At 33.1% G+C, this 15,522-nt stretch overlaps 3 protein-coding genes across 4 annotated transcripts; all 3 read left to right on the top strand.

The window, feature by feature from the left end:
- Positions 1-837: 837 nt before the first annotated feature.
- LOC110669602 (hexose carrier protein HEX6) lies at positions 838-2,958 on the top strand. Its single transcript, XM_021831318.2, has 3 exons — positions 838-1,021; positions 1,362-1,684; positions 1,791-2,958. The coding sequence occupies exons 1-3, from the start codon at positions 892-894 to the stop codon at positions 2,859-2,861; spliced, it is 1,524 nt and encodes a 507-aa protein (XP_021687010.1). The 5' UTR covers positions 838-891; the 3' UTR covers positions 2,862-2,958.
- Positions 2,959-4,578: 1,620 nt separating this feature from the next.
- Positions 4,579-9,431, top strand: LOC110669604 (uncharacterized Rho GTPase-activating protein At5g61530). Its single transcript, XM_021831319.2, has 10 exons — positions 4,579-4,757; positions 5,492-5,601; positions 5,689-5,951; positions 6,607-6,669; positions 6,762-6,780; positions 7,116-7,214; positions 7,311-7,388; positions 7,478-7,722; positions 8,601-8,763; positions 9,002-9,431. The coding sequence occupies exons 2-10, from the start codon at positions 5,541-5,543 to the stop codon at positions 9,148-9,150; spliced, it is 1,140 nt and encodes a 379-aa protein (XP_021687011.1). The 5' UTR covers positions 4,579-4,757; positions 5,492-5,540; the 3' UTR covers positions 9,151-9,431.
- Positions 9,432-11,294: 1,863 nt separating this feature from the next.
- On the top strand, positions 11,295-14,447 carry LOC110669605 (probable isoaspartyl peptidase/L-asparaginase 3). Of its 2 annotated transcripts, XM_021831320.2 has the most exons (7): positions 11,295-11,450; positions 11,677-11,851; positions 12,254-12,318; positions 12,443-12,835; positions 12,923-12,981; positions 13,508-13,612; positions 14,014-14,447. In XM_021831320.2, the coding sequence occupies exons 1-7, from the start codon at positions 11,394-11,396 to the stop codon at positions 14,231-14,233; spliced, it is 1,074 nt and encodes a 357-aa protein (XP_021687012.2). In that variant the 5' UTR covers positions 11,295-11,393; the 3' UTR covers positions 14,234-14,447. The 2 variants fall into 2 exon arrangements, with proteins under 2 accessions (XP_021687012.2, XP_021687013.2); XM_021831321.2 differs by lacking the exon at positions 11,295-11,450 and having other exon boundaries at positions 11,793-11,851; positions 12,434-12,835.
- The last annotated feature ends 1,075 nt before the right edge of the window (positions 14,448-15,522 follow it).

The following is a 15,522-nucleotide window of genomic DNA, read 5'->3' as shown; positions in this document are numbered from 1 at the left end:
TAACAAGCACGTAAATCTAAGACACACACACAAGTTGCACAATCACACAGTATAGAGAAAAGAGGAAGAATAACATAGGATTTAACGTGGTTCAACCGTAAGGTCTATGTCCACGGGCAAGACAAGAGGAAAAAGTTTCAATTTGATAAAAAGAGCAAGATACAATCACTTAGAACTCTCAAACCCTAACCCCAGTGTGTTTCACAAATATTTCACAACTCTACTTCAAAGGTAGAATATTACAATATTTATACTGGTCCATGCCGCGAGGGCGTTGCCCTCGCACCTCCAAGGAGATCAGTGGTGGGTTCGGGTCCGAGCCTATCGCCCCGTGCCCTCCGCTACTACCACATATCTTACTTTTTATCCCAATCGAGTTGCAGTACAAAAAACTTTTGGGTCGGGTCATAATTCAGGTTTATGAAAAAAACATATCCCAATTTTCAAAAGCCACAAAAAATAACAATTATAAATTCATTATTTTAGTTCCTTGAATATACCCTGATAACTAGTTAAAAATCACACTGTTTGAGCTCAATTGAAGTTGAACGAATTTCTAACATTGTTCCTATTCTCCAGTTGGATGTGGAACAAACTCTCACGACAGAGGAAGTTTCCCAAGATCAGCTTCTCTAGCTTCGTTAGACGATATTTGAGTTGGCTTGTGTGATCAAGAAACCCAGTAAAATCCAATCCTCCAACTTCAATAGTCAAACCAACGTGCTCCTATCAAGTCTACGGTATAGATGCTGGTTTTGTTTGACTATCCTATAGTGATCTCTATCAGTCAAGGAAGACTGCTGCGGTTTCCTATCTTAAGCTTGGAATGCTATTTTGTTCTCTACCATCTACAATTTGGACTCTCTGTGTGTGAGCTCCGAGGATTAAGCTATGGCAGTAGGATTAGCCATGCAAAGAGAAGGTGGGCCTTATAATGGCAGGATCACCTCGTTTGTTGTCCTATCCTGTATGGTAGCTGCTATGGGGGGACTTATTTTTGGCTATGATATTGGAATTTCAGGTCTGTCCCGCTAAATCCTGTCTTGTTCTTTTCCAATGTTTGGGACTTTTTTTTTTCCTGTTGCCTGCATGCTGTGCAAATCCACCAGGTTCTCTTACTGTCATTTCATGCACTTTTTCTATGCTAGAAGAGCGCCCGATTATTACCTTTTCTTTTCTTGGTAACAATTCTGGTACTTCACATATATAAATTGTCCATCACATATCTCATAACGGAGTCAGGTGCCAGAATTTGTATGTCCTGACAGGCCAAGAAGTCAATATATTGTTGAATGAATGCGAATTACAATTATTAAGATTAAAACTAATTCGTTAAGTTTATGGAACTAACAAATGTCAAGGTGGAGTGACCTCTATGGAGCCATTTCTCAGAAAGTTTTTCCCAGAAGTCTACACTAAAATGAAGGAAGATACTGAGATTAGCAACTATTGCAAATTTGATAGCCAACTTCTGACCTCCTTCACATCATCACTTTATGTGGCTGGTCTCGTGGCTTCTTTCTTTGCCTCATCAGTCACTAGATACTTTGGGCGCAAGCCGTCAATCCTTGCAGGAGGTGCTGCATTCCTTTCTGGTTCAGCCCTCAATGGGGCAGCATCAAACCTGTTCATGCTCATATTCGGTCGTGTCCTGCTTGGAGTTGGGGTTGGGTTTGCAAACCAGGTACTCTGTCCTGACTCTTTAAACAATTTCATTCAGATCATGCGTTATTACTTTATATGTTCTGTTGGCTTCATTAATTACTCCATAATTTACTTGTTCTGCGCAGTCAGTTCCCTTGTACCTCTCTGAAATGGCACCACCACAATACAGAGGAGCAATCAGCAATGGCTTCCAACTCTGTGTTGGAATTGGGGTACTTTCAGCTAACTCTATAAACTTCGGTACTGAAAAGATTGAAGGTGGTTGGGGTTGGCGAATCTCCCTAGCAATGGCAGCAGTTCCAGCTGCGATCCTAACTGTAGGAGCATTTTTCCTTCCGGAAACACCCAACAGCTTAATTCAGCGTCACAACGACCACCAAAAGGCTAAAGCTATGCTACAACGCATACGAGGCACAACTGATGTCCAAGCAGAACTTGAAGATCTCACTAAAGCAAGTTCAGTTTCAATTAAACACCCATTCAAGAACATCCTCCAAAGAAAATATAGGCCACAACTAGTAATGGCAATAGCAATACCATTTTTTCAACAGGTTACAGGCATCAATGTCATTTCTTTTTACGCTCCCATACTATTCAGGACTATTGGCCTAAGCGAAAGTGTTTCCCTGATCATGTCCGCGCTGATAGCTGGGGTTGTAGGTACAGCTGCAACATTTATATCGATGCTCATAGTAGACAAACTCGGTCGAAGGGTAATGCTCATATTTGGGGGTGTACAAATGTTGCTGTCGCAAACTGTGATTGGATGCGTTATGGCATCTGAACTAGGTGATCATGGCAGCATAGGCAAAGGGTATGCTTATTTGGTTTTGACTATGATATGCATATATGTGGCTGGTTTTGCATGGTCATGGGGTCCATTGGGATGGTTAGTTCCTAGCGAGATTTTCCCCTTGGAGATTCGATCCGCAGGGCAAAGTATAGTGGTGGCAGTGAACTTCCTTTTCACTTTCATTATTGCTCAGACCTTTCTGGCTATGCTCTGCCACTTCAAGTCTGGTATTTTCTTCTTTTTTGGTGGATGGGTTGCAGTGATGACTGCATTTGTGTATTTCCTGTTGCCTGAGACTAAAAACAAGCCCATTGAACTCATGGATAGAGTGTGGAAAGATCATTGGTTTTGGAAGAGAATCACAGGGGAATTGGATGAGAATTGCGAGCCCCAATTTGCCTGATGGCAGACTGTATTTCGTATTCCAAAATGTCGTCTTGGTAAAGCTTGCACAGGAAGAGCAAACTATTACGGTAAATAAACCAGAAGGAATTGCATGATATATTTGTCAATTAATTTGCTGAAAATGAAAAGCATGAATTTGTGCTTTTCTTTTTAGAGAGTTATTAAGAAAAATCAAAAAACAAAATGAAAAATAGAACAATAAATCTCAGAGTTAGATCTTAACCAGTCAAACAAAGCATGCCTTTTCATGATTAAAGGACGGGGGAGAAAAAGAAAAGCTTAAAAGAAAATTACAAAGAAGACTGGTGAATCATTGCTAAGTTTTTTTTTTTTTTTTTTTTTTTTTCCTTAAAAGATGTGGCGCAACTGCTGAGCATGGCACCCAGTTTCCAATGTGACTTTATATATATATATATATATATATAATAAGGGATTAAATCAGTGGAGATTTGAAATAATATCAGCAATAAATTATAGGAGGATTAAATCCTTTAACCTTGGCACCTTTTTTTCCTTCTAATATAGAAAATAAAAAAGAGAAAATTCAACCGTATGAATCAACTATTCAATTAGTAAAATTGGACGTTGGATGCTTACGAAATCAACCATATCCTCACAAAGCTCAGTCCCGCATTAGCAGAGGAGACAATGGCGGGTACAGCCATGGTGGCGGCCATAGTGGTGGTGGATATTATCTTGATATAGATTTTTTTTTTTTTATTTTATTTTATGTTCTATGAGAAATTTCAGTTTATTATATATATATAAACTTGTCACATCCCAAGAAGCTCAACATGTAATTAAATCAATTTGGACTGCTGCCACTCTCAATTTATATCATTAAAAAGTCGACTTGCAATTTTAGTTAAAAAAAAAAATCTAAGTTGCCAAAAATGACTTATCTTTATCTAAATATGTTCAAATTAATTCAAAATAGTTTATTTATTAAAAAGCATATTAAATTATAAATAAATATTGATATTATAATATTTTAAATTATAAAATTTCCCATTAAAATATATTAGGTGTGTTTTTAAAAATCTAAAAATAAAAAATTCAATTTAATTGATTTTTTTTAAAATTAATTATATTTTTGAAAAGCTTAAAATTATTAAAAGAAAATAATTCTTTTAATTAAAAAAATAAATCATTTCAAAAGAAATGGATTCATTCTAAAAGTTACATAATTTTGCAATAATATAATTTATTTAATAAAGTTTTTAATTAAATACTCAAAGTACCCACATATAAATTATATTTATTTTTTTGTATAAATAATAAATAAAATATAAAAATAAATATATTTATTTTACTTATTAATTATTTCAACAATAAAATTTAAATAAATTATATTATTTTCAAAAATATTCTAAACATCTGTATTTTGTTATAAAATCATTTGAATTCAATTTTTATAACAAAATTAAATTAAATTTTATTATAAAAATATTCAAAATAGAGGTGATAATCTTGTGTTAAGATTAAATGAGTTCATTTGACTGTTTAATTTTTGTCTAATATTCTCTCTCTCTCAAAAAAAAAAAAGAAGTGGGAGAGCCGTTATATCTGTTGGGAGTGTCAGGAAACAAAACACAGCACCGCCGATTGTCCACGTGTCATACTCGTGGCAATACCTAATTTGGGAATGACCTCAACTGACTCGCTGACCAGTAAATATAAAAGTCGTATAATATTGAAATACCTAAAAACAGCACACTCTCTCTCTCTCCCGTCTCCACCAAAGAATAAACGACTTTCATGTTTTCAACTTTTGAACTCTCTCATCTCTCGCGATTGGACTCATCAAACCCCCCCTCCTCTCTCTCCTTCTCCTTTACCTTTCCCTGGAATCTGCTTTTCATTTTCCCTCACATCCCTTTATCCTTCTGAATAGGTAACTATTCGTTTTCTTTTTCTCCCTTGAGGTTTTGTGTGTTCTTTTCTTCTTCTTCTTTTTTTTTTTTTAATCTGGTTCGTCAATCAGTTCCTTTTCCTTTTTGGTTTATAGCTTAATATGATTGTGGAGGATTAAATGTTTGTAAAAATTAGGTTTTCTGCTTCGTTATGTATTCCTTTCATTAATTGATCTTTGATTTTTTTTTTTTCTGTTATTGTTTTGTTTTTGTTAACGTTTGGTTGTTGGGAACTGAAATTCGTGATTTTGAGCTTAGACGCAGATTTATATAATCTAATTTTTATTTTATTCTGTTATCAAAGCAAATGAAATTTGAAACTGAAAACGTTCAGAGATCGATTGGTTGATTGATTTTAGCTGTAGAAACTTATGGTTATCACCACAGAGCAAGAACCCATATAAGCGATATTGTCAAGGGTTTTTCTTCAAAATTTTAATGATTATGAGACATGTGTAGTATGTATATGTTGTTTTTCTGTTTTTCCCGTTACGATTTGTTAGAAGTTTGTCTTTATTTTAATTTTAATATTACGACAATAATGGATTTTGGATGCATCGAATTTGTTTGGCTGCTTAAGAGGGTGAGACAGAAAATGATAGTGAACATCACCAAACTGTTTTTGTTCTTATTTACTTTTTAAATTTGTGGAGAATTTAGCTATTGGTATTGACGGTCACTTCTTACACTCATTTTTGTTTCTGCTTGGAAACAGAAATTTTGTATAAATTTTGGATTCAACATCTGCTTTCATAGTTGGATCAATGCCTTCCGCTGGCTCTCCACAATGGCAAGAGAAGGCTAATGTTTTCTTTTCTTCCTCAGGTATCCTCTGATATATGGACTTTATCATCTGCCCTCTCTTATTTTGTTGTTTTGTGCTTTAATTATGGCTCTAAACTTTCAATGCAGGAGCAAAGCTCAAAGAAGCTGGGAAATCAGCTGGAACATTTGTGGGAGAAGTTGCTAAGGATGCAAAAGGTAATGTCACTGATGTAGCAGAACGGTTTGGGTCAGCAGTTAAAAGTCGATGGGCATTTCTTCGGGAGCCAGCAACCAGGCATGTTTTGCAGGAACATTTGATAACTGCAGCTGCTACAACTGGCATGTTCTTGAGGAAGGGCATGTCAGATACAAAGGAGAAAGTTGCTGTTGGGAAGACAAAAGTTGAAGAGGTAATTCTGCTAGAAAATTGAATTTTGAAATTTGGTATGTATTTAGATGATTCAATTGAAATATTCCAGTTTAAGGTTTAAGGTTGTCTGATTGATTTTTACATGGTTGAGCTTTTCTTATCACTTTGACAAGATAATGCTGGATAATATGAAAAAGAATACAACAAATTATGATGACAGAAACAGAATTCCAAGAAAGAGAAATATGAATTGTATTGTTCCTTTTATTAGGTTACTTCTTGTTTATTTTAGCAAAATTTGAGGATGTTACGTAGGTATTTCCTTTTTGAATCTTAATGCACTCAAGCCTCAAAGTAGCTTGAAGCATGCTATTATAGAGGTTTTCTAACACTTCTCATATATAGGACCACAGGCCATGTTTATGTGTTAGATTGGAGGGAATGAGTATGTGATATCTTATCCACAAAATCCCTTGTTTTGGATATTGTTGCACACTTGTATAGTTTATTATTCTCTATAACATTATGAACTTATAATACATGATATGATACAGTATACAATACTTAAAGTAAAGATGATAGGAAAGCCAATCATCAGGGATGCTTATCTTTGTTCACAACAGCATAACACTTAAGATTGGTTTATACAGCAAGCATTGGTGATTGAGACATCTGAGATGGTGAATTTCTTGCAGGTGGCAAAAAAGACCGCTCTAAAGAGTAAGACCATTTTGACTGATATTGAAAGATGGCAAAAGGTATAATATTCCGACTTTCTGAGGCTGCTTTCTATTTTATTTTTGCATGCGCTTATATGTTTTGATATTCTCCCTTTGTTGTCCATTTCCAGGGAGTTGCGAGCACTGATGGTAAGATTACCAAACTTTAAACACCTTGGCTATTTAATGAGAATTTCTACTGTTTTCCCCTTTTCTGCTTCTTCAACTTCAAAGTTGAATCTGTTTGTATCCAATTCTTGTTGGAACTTTGTTCAGACCAAGGAAAATTTTATTTGTGGGGTGCATACAGTTACTACCATCAGGAACTAACTATTTGTTTGTAGACCAAAATTTGTTTCGGTGGATCTAATTTTATTCTTTATATTTTGGAAAATCTTGTCCTGCTTCTTGTATGTTCCAGTAAAAATAACTATCCTTAGTAGTAGTAGATATATTGACAGCTGCTTATTACTATTTATCTTCAGTATTTGGAGTTCCAATTGAGGTCACTGTACAACGACAACAGTCCAGCAGGCTTGTTCCCCATATTTTGGTCAAATGTGCAGATTATCTTATATTATCAGGTTATTGATATGAAAATCAGATGGGAACTTGGTACTTATCCATTACTTTGCTGCTTGTTGTAGACTGAGATTAATCATTATTGCTTTCCTTGCTAGGATTAAACTCAATGTACTTGTTTAAAGAGGAAGGAGATATAAGAGTTATTCAGCAATTGTTTTCTTTATACAACCAAGGTATTTAAACTGGTTTGTGCTCAGAATTGACGATAATTTGATTCAGTACGGTGATACTATATTTTAATGTTGTTATAAATATGTTCTAGATTCCAATGCTTCATTGCCAGAAGGTGTGAATCCACTTGATGTGGCAGCTCTGATAAAATATTACCTTGCAAGCCTTCCGGAACCCCTAACAACATTTGAGCTCTACAATGGGATTAAAAGTGCTCATTCTAGCATACATGCAGTGAAAAACATCCTGAAGAAACTTCCTACTGTAAACTATATGACTTTGGAATTAATCACTGCGCTGCTGCTCTATGTCAGCCAGAAGTCATCTCTTAACAAGGCAAGGCACAATGCCCGCCCCAAAAAAAATTGTTGGGTTTCTCTCTCCCTATATATTTGTGTATATGCGTGTGGAACTGTGGAACATATGAGCTGTGTCCCCGCTCCTAGTCCCACTGAGGGTACTGGTGATTGCATAAGAAAGGGCTCATGTTGAGATGTTTTTCAGTGATTTCAAAGCCCAAATATTTCATGGAACAAATGGCATGTTCTTTTTCTGCTTTATCATATATGGTGCTCTTCTGAAGCATACATAATGGATTAATAATATATGCACTGTTTAAGAATGCATGCTCACATTATTCTGTGTTTTATGGTAAGTTGTATTTTTATGTGGCATTATTGATTTTTTGCAGCTTAGTTTCTTGTTTGTGTGTGGTGCTGCATGACCACGCGCATATGTCTATATGTCTTTCATTTATCTGCTGGTTGACATGTTTCTGCAGTTAGATTATATAGGTAAGGATTTATGATTATTTACCTTCACAACATGCACTGTCATCATGCATTGGCATTTGGCAACCATTTTAATGCATCTCGAACCAATAATTTGTTTCCCAACTTTAGATAACCGATAAGCCAAACAATGAGCTGGTGAGAGGACTTTGCAGATGGTATCTCTTTATTGGTTGTGTGATTCATCAAGTGACAAGTGTTTTAAATATAACCTGCTCTGTTTTTTCCTTGTGACTTGCTTAATAAATAAAATTTTTTAAGTATCCTACAAAATGATCATCTAGGCCCTTTTGCCTTTTCCTCTTTGAATAACTTTTAGAGCATGTACGTGAAATCCATCGAGGTATTTCATCATTGGCTAGAATTGTTAGGTATTGGATGGTTGTATGATAAACACACTGCATGGTTTGTTGTCTTCTGCAGATGGATGCGCGAAGCCTTGCCATGGAAATAGCCCCTGTCATTATGTGGCAGAAAGAGCAGAAGCCAGATTCTTACAGGCAATATTGGAGTCCCACATCAAAAAGTCCTTCCAAGAAGAGCATGGCTCCAGCACCTACTTACAGTGCATGGGACATGCTTTCTGGTGTGTCGCTTTAAACAATTCCTGTATAGCACAGAAAAAAAAATACATAAAAGGCATCATGTTCCCCATGAAATGGCATTATTTTATATGCGATTAACAATCAATCCATCAGATATCTAGGCTTTTATTTCAGTGGATGACACTTTTAATGTGCTTACTTCCATTTTCTTCACGCCAAGTAGAAATACTGTGATGGATCTATTAGTGGGGATTTAATTCTTCTCTTTTATGGCTACAGAAGAAGGTGAAGGCACGGATGTTTCATCTCCCATTCCCCTGGATGATGATGGTACACCAGTGGATTTTGGCGCTATTGAGGTTGTTCAATGCCTCATAGAACAGCACAATACAATTTTCACGGATGCAAATGAGACGGTTTGGAGGTGACTTGAAATTTCTGAGAACACCTGTTTCCAGGATTTTCCTCATGTGACTTATTATCCATCCAGTTGGACATTGAGTGTAGTATGCTTGATGTAGTCAGGTTAATCATTGCTCAATAGCCGTTATTACAGTTTTAGCCAACCCTGAGACTATTGGATGTGGTTCTGTAAATGTTTGGGTTAGGAAGTTTTATGTTAAAAACTATTAGTATATGAAAGAGCATTATTTTGCCCAATCAAATTTGTTTGGGAAAGGAAGATCAATAAGATATGTAATGTTCAACAGTTGCATTCTACAGAAACTCTTTTTTTTTTTTTAGAAATATTTTCAGGAAAGAAGTTAAACTGATTTTTGACTAAATGTAGGTTAATTTTCCATGGTTGCTGTAGCATTCTGTTACATCTCCATTTCAACTCTCTTGGATTCAAAGCTGAAATTCCCTAACCCTAATACAAATATTGAAGCTTTTTAAATCAATATAAATATATATTGAAGCTTTTATCCTCCTATTCTTTTTCTAATGATACAAATATATATTAATTCACATTGGAACAAACGGCTGGTTTTTTTTTTCTTTTTCCCTTTTTTTTTTTTTTCCAATTGAGATGAGGAATATAAAGTATCTTCTTTTGATTTTAATTCCCTTTGTATATTTCACAATTAAATTAAAATTTTAATTGTTCATCTAATGGTAGATATTGATAAAGTAAGATAAAACTTTGTAAGAAACATAATTACTATAGAAATTTCCCATATATAATGACTAATCATATCATATAGCTTCACTTATCCAAATTATTAATCAGGAGAAATTCTACAATACATAAGTAATTTCATATAAACAGTCTATATAAAATAAAATGGTATTCTTTCATGGATACGTTTTAAAAAATTAATAATTATTAAATAATTTTTTAATAATTGTAATTATCTATGTATTAACTTTTATTCTTTTACCATTCCATATAAAACGGTTACATGCGTACATCTTCACTGTATTAATAAGAGACTCTTTCTTTTTTTTAAAAAAAAAAGTGAATTAGATTAAAAATGTCAAACTTTTACATCATCAAATATTATATTTAAAATATTTGCCAAACTTTTTAAATTTTTATAATTATATCTAAAATGATAAAATTAAATTTGAAAAGTTAATGATAAATTACATGTGAAAATTTTATTTGATTAATTAATAAAATTTTAGATATAATAATAATTTAATGTAAATATTTGATATTTTTAATTCGTTGATTAAATTTTATATTTAAAAAGAAAGTATATTTTATATTTATTTTTAATTAAAATTTATAATAAGAAATATTTTTATTAATTTTAATTAATATAATTATCTTTAATCAATCCAAACAAATCTATATATTAAAATATGAAATATAAAAATAAATTTATATATTTTTACAAAGTAATTTTCAAAATAATATATAATTGAAAAAATATATCTCACATAAATTATAACATTCTTTAAATAAAATTTGTATTTTATATATAGTTTAACTTAATTAAGATAGTGTATTTTATTTAATTGATACTATAATTCATAATAAATAAAGTTTAAATATACATTTTTTTACTACTTTTTTTTTCTTTGTAAAGAGACTATTAGATTTGTAAAAACATGTATATTATTGCATTGAATTTTTTTTTAATTAGAATTCAAACTCATTGATGAGTTTTTCAAGGAATTAAAACTCATCAATGAGTAATAATTAGAAAAAAAATTATATATAAACTCAATTTATCATGTAGATTAAAATATATGATATATAATGTTAAAATATGTAAATTTTATATAATTTATATGAATTTTTCACATTATAAATTTCATGAAAATAAAAAATATATATATAAATTATTCATAAAGTTTTATAAATTTTTTTTTTGAAAAGAAGAATAAAATTATAGAACTAGACATACTATTGCATTAAATTTCTTTCTTTAATTTTTTAAATTAAAAGTTATACTCATTAATAGATTTATAAAAAATTTAATTAAAAAAATTTATATTTAAATTCAATTTATTATAAATTATAGCATCAATTAGATAATATTAGTTCAAAATTGGGACCAAAACGCTGACGTCTTAAAAATAGAATTGGGCTTGGGCTAAGACGGTAAACGGGTTACAGATTGCCGTGAGACCAGCCTTACTTCGTCACCTGTAAGTCAAAACTGAAGGAAAAGCGTATTTACGGTTCCAACATTCCGTCCAACGGAGCAGAACAGACGCCATGGCCATCGGAAGTCTATCCACAACTGTTCTCTTCCTCTCCACCATCTTCTACATGGTAAGAATAACGATATCAGTTGTCCAACAGCATTCTGTTTTCTCAGTTGCTTTCTGATCGAATGATGTTAAAATGGAGGAATAAAAACCAAACTTAGCATCCCTTTTTTTTTTTTTCCTTCCGGAACTTAGCATCCCTGTTCAGTTCCGTATTTGTCTTGATTTTGTTATCAAATTTGTCATGTGGGTATTTGTTCTTTCTTCTCTAACTATTTCTTGCTTTTCAGGTATTAGGAGATGATGCGGTTGGGAATTCAGGGCAGTACCCTCTAGTCGTGAGCACCTGGCCCTTCATAGAAGCTGTTAAAGCTGCATGGCGGGCTGTTGATGGTGGGCTTTCTGCCGTGGACGCTGTTGTGGAGGGATGTTCGACTTGTGAGGAGCTCAGATGTGATGGTACAGGTAGTGATTTCGTAAAGCCTTGGAAACGGTTTTTTCCATTTATTTTTGTTGTCTTATACCCCTTAACATTTATGTGCAAGTGTTATCAGCATTTTCAGATTCCAATTCTCACAAATGCATTTCAAGAAACTTCCTGGATGCTTGTAATTGCAAATTGGGAAACAACTCAATTTAATGCCCATTCTTTCATACAGTAGTTCTACTTGTTTATACGAGTACTTCTGAAAGTTGATTTATATGACAGATGCATGATCTTCTGGAAATTGCATATTAATGTTTATTATATGATCATAAGAAGAAAATATTATGATGTAGCCTTGGAATTTGTTCTTGTAGATGCTCATTATTGTAGCTTTTCTAAGATGGCTAACGTCTTCAGTGACTTTAATCTGTATTGAACAGTAGGACCTGGTGGAAGTCCAGATGAGAATGGAGAAACTACAATTGATGCCATGGTCATGAATGGGGTAACCACCTTTCTCGGATTCCTTTAATCAACATTGTGTCAGTGTTCATTCTTAATTTTGTCCTTGTTGTTTCACTTATATTAAAAAAATGGTTAAGATCATCTATTTTGCCAAGGATTTATAGGTGACAATGGAGGTTGGGGCTGTTGCTGCAATGAGATATGTGAAAGATGGCATCAGAGCTGCAAGATTAGTGATGCAGCATACAGAGCACACTTTGCTTGTTGGGGAGCAAGCATCAGTCTTTGCCATTTCAATGGGTCTCCCTGGACCTACAAATCTTAGTTCATCAGATTCCTTGGAGAAATGGACTAAATGGAAAGCAAATCACTGCCAACCGAACTTTCGGAAAAATGTTGTGCCTGTTGATAGCTGTGGCCCTTATCATCCAAAGGGCATAATGGATGTCAATGAGGGGGAATGTTCCAAAACCAACCTGATGGGAGTTGCTGAACCAAGATCATCTCATATTGGTCCTCACAACCATGACACCATATCGATGGCTGTTATTGATAAAGTAAGTTGATGAAATAGTGAGTTCAATTTTACTGACGCACAGTAACCACATATATATATTTGCAAACAAACTTAGTTTTGTATGTAGATGGGGCGTGTAGCTGTTGGTGCATCAACTAATGGAGCCACATATAAGATCCCTGGCAGGTAAGGAGAATACATGGTCTGTAGACTGTAGAGTAAACTTCATTGCTTCGTGATTTGTATTGTTTGCCTTGTGAAATTTGGATTGTGACAAACAAGATTCTGCTTCTATGGTAATGAATCAGAAATTCAGGCTAATGTTCATTTTTCATGCTCCTTTTGTTAGATCTAACAATGTTAGTTGCAGATGGAGTAAGAAGCCATAAAAAAAATTGGCATAATGTAACTGACTACCAAAATTGTTTGCCATAATCAGCAGCATCTTTCAGTATCAATTTTGATTGTTGAAGTTTTGGGGCACCTTTCTTTATGGAAAAAGTGATGATAATGCACTTATCCTTCTGGTGTGGATTTTCCCTGTCTTCGGGGCCTCTTTACTTCAACTTTTCGGTTCAGGGTAATTTAGGATGCAAATATTTTCCTGTTCTTTCTGTGCAAGTGAATCAGAAGCCAATCAGATACAACTTTTGTGCAGTGCAGGCATTCGTAATATGGGTAGCATATAATGCAATCTTTTCTTTGACTGCAGAGTGGGTGATGGACCAATTGCAGGATCTTCAGCATATGCTGACAGTGATGTTGGTGCTTGTGGTGCAACCGGGGATGGTGACATCATGATGCGCTTCCTTCCATGGTATTGTCCTAAATATCCTTATTTCTGATTTCTGAATGTAAAGTTATTTTTTGTCCTAGTTGAAGTTGGATGAAAAAAGTATTTTCTTTTAAATTTCTGTATTAGAATTTGACTGAAGAAACATTTTTTTTTTGGGGATTTTTTAGAATTCCATAGTTGGGTTAATGTCTACTAATACCAATAACCTTAGTGATTCAAGAAAGTAAGTGAGCCTACCTGACTAAAGATGTCCTCAGCTTCGATTCCTCATGTACTAGGAGCTTAGTATTTTAAACGATTCCATTTTGGTTTTCTTTTGTTGGTTTAATTCCAAGGATATACAATACTGTAACTTTTCCAAACCTTATGTTCTGATTTATTTTGCTTGAATTTAAGTTGCCCTCTCTCTTTCTTTTTTCCAGCTATCAGGTTGTGGAGAGTATGAGATTGGGCGTGGAGCCAAGAATTGCTGCCAAGGATGCAATATCTCGGATTGCAAGAAAATTTCCAGATTTTGTGGGAGCTGTGTTTGCCGTGAATAAGAGTGGCGTGCATGCTGGTGCTTGTCATGGATGGACATTTCAGTACTCGGTGAGGAGTCCAGAAATGGATGATGTGGAGGTTTTCACTGTATTCCCCTGAACCAAAAGTAGGAACTCATTGCAAACTAATTTAATTCTTCTGGAGATCCAATACCATAAATTTTGTCCAATGTCATTGTCTCGGTGCTTCTTTTTCAGAAATTATTTTGATAATTTTGTGCGCATGTATGATGTTTCCATACTTTTGACAATTGGGAGAATGTTGTGCAAAGGTCGTTAGCATATATAAGAAATGATTGTAATATTGAATTGTATCCATGAATTGGGTAATATCAACACTTCCACATATCAACACTTCCACACACACACACACACACACACACACACACACACACACACACACACACACACACACACACAATGAATGAATGATATCGAACAAGGCTAAAGCAATAAAGCAGGCATCAGAATTCAGTGCACATTTTGTAGTATTAAAGACTTGTTTGATTGATGGAATGGATTAATTATTCTTTACTTAATTTTAGGCTTTGACAATATAACACGTACTATTAATTTAACATTGTAACTAAATAATAAAAAATATTTAATATTATAATTAAATAATAAAAAATATTTTTCATACAAATATTTTTATGTATAAATTATTTTTTACGAAACAAATGAAATTTTAAATTTAAATCAAAACATCTGTAAAAGTTTCTTATTAAAAAAATTGAGAAAAAAATTAATTGTGATAAAAGAATTTAATTTAATTTGCACATAATCATATTACTTTGACTTAATTTTTATTTTTATTAAATAATTTTTTTTAAATTACAAAGAATTTAATAAAGAATTAATAAAAAAATAATTAAATTAAATTTTTATAAAATTTTAGTTTTCAAAACAGAATAAGAGCATTAAAAATTTTTTTTATATTCTTTACTGTTTAGAAAATAGAATTTTATAAAAATTTAATTTAATTAAAATTTTAAATTTTTATATTTAAAATGAAAAAAATAATTTAATTTAAAAAAAATTAAAATAAATAAAAATCAAACGTGCAAAAATTTAATTAAATTGTGGACATAATTTTTTTTTTTTTAAAGAAGGCATGCATTGATAACAGTGAGAGTCCTTTTTATAGTACAAATGTAATTAAATTATAACAAATGAATGTGAAAGACAATTAGAAAAATAGATAATCAAAATTAGATCTAAAGAATTCATCAATTAAATCGCGATTAAGTAAAACATTGAGAGAGGAGTTCGAGAGCAACAGATCGTTAGGTTAAAATTAAGTAAATAAAAATCTACTGCCCACCTGTAGCGGGTTGGAGGCAAAATCAGTGGATCCGAGTCTTACGATCCGTTTTTTCTTTTTGAGCA

This window comes from Hevea brasiliensis, chromosome 13, assembly GCF_030052815.1.
Source record: "Hevea brasiliensis isolate MT/VB/25A 57/8 chromosome 13, ASM3005281v1, whole genome shotgun sequence".
Classification (NCBI taxonomy): domain Eukaryota; kingdom Viridiplantae; phylum Streptophyta; class Magnoliopsida; order Malpighiales; family Euphorbiaceae; genus Hevea; species Hevea brasiliensis.
Note: the sequence above shows the minus strand (reverse complement) of the source record. Positions and strands in the feature narration are given on the sequence as shown.

What these genes read in the sequence shown, in the direction of transcription:
- LOC110669602 (XM_021831318.2), top strand. Translation starts at nt 892, where the DNA reads ATGGCAGTAGGATTAGCCATGCAAAGAGAAGGTGGGCCTTATAATGGC. An exon ending in CTATGATATTGGAATTTCAG is followed by an intron (nt 1,022 to 1,361) that starts GTCTGTCCCGCT and finishes ACAAATGTCAAG; the next exon opens with GTGGAGTGACCTCTATGGAG. An exon ending in GGGTTGGGTTTGCAAACCAG is followed by an intron (nt 1,685 to 1,790) that starts GTACTCTGTCCT and finishes TGTTCTGCGCAG; the next exon opens with TCAGTTCCCTTGTACCTCTC.
- LOC110669604 (XM_021831319.2), top strand. Translation starts at nt 5,541, where the DNA reads ATGCCTTCCGCTGGCTCTCCACAATGGCAAGAGAAGGCTAATGTTTTC. An exon ending in AGATTATCTTATATTATCAG is followed by an intron (nt 7,215 to 7,310) that starts GTTATTGATATG and finishes TTTCCTTGCTAG; the next exon opens with GATTAAACTCAATGTACTTG. An exon ending in TGCATGGGACATGCTTTCTG is followed by an intron (nt 8,764 to 9,001) that starts GTGTGTCGCTTT and finishes TTATGGCTACAG; the next exon opens with AAGAAGGTGAAGGCACGGAT.
- LOC110669605 (XM_021831320.2), top strand. Translation starts at nt 11,394, where the DNA reads ATGGCCATCGGAAGTCTATCCACAACTGTTCTCTTCCTCTCCACCATC. An exon ending in ATGCCATGGTCATGAATGGG is followed by an intron (nt 12,319 to 12,442) that starts GTAACCACCTTT and finishes AAGGATTTATAG; the next exon opens with GTGACAATGGAGGTTGGGGC. An exon ending in ACATATAAGATCCCTGGCAG is followed by an intron (nt 12,982 to 13,507) that starts GTAAGGAGAATA and finishes CTTTGACTGCAG; the next exon opens with AGTGGGTGATGGACCAATTG.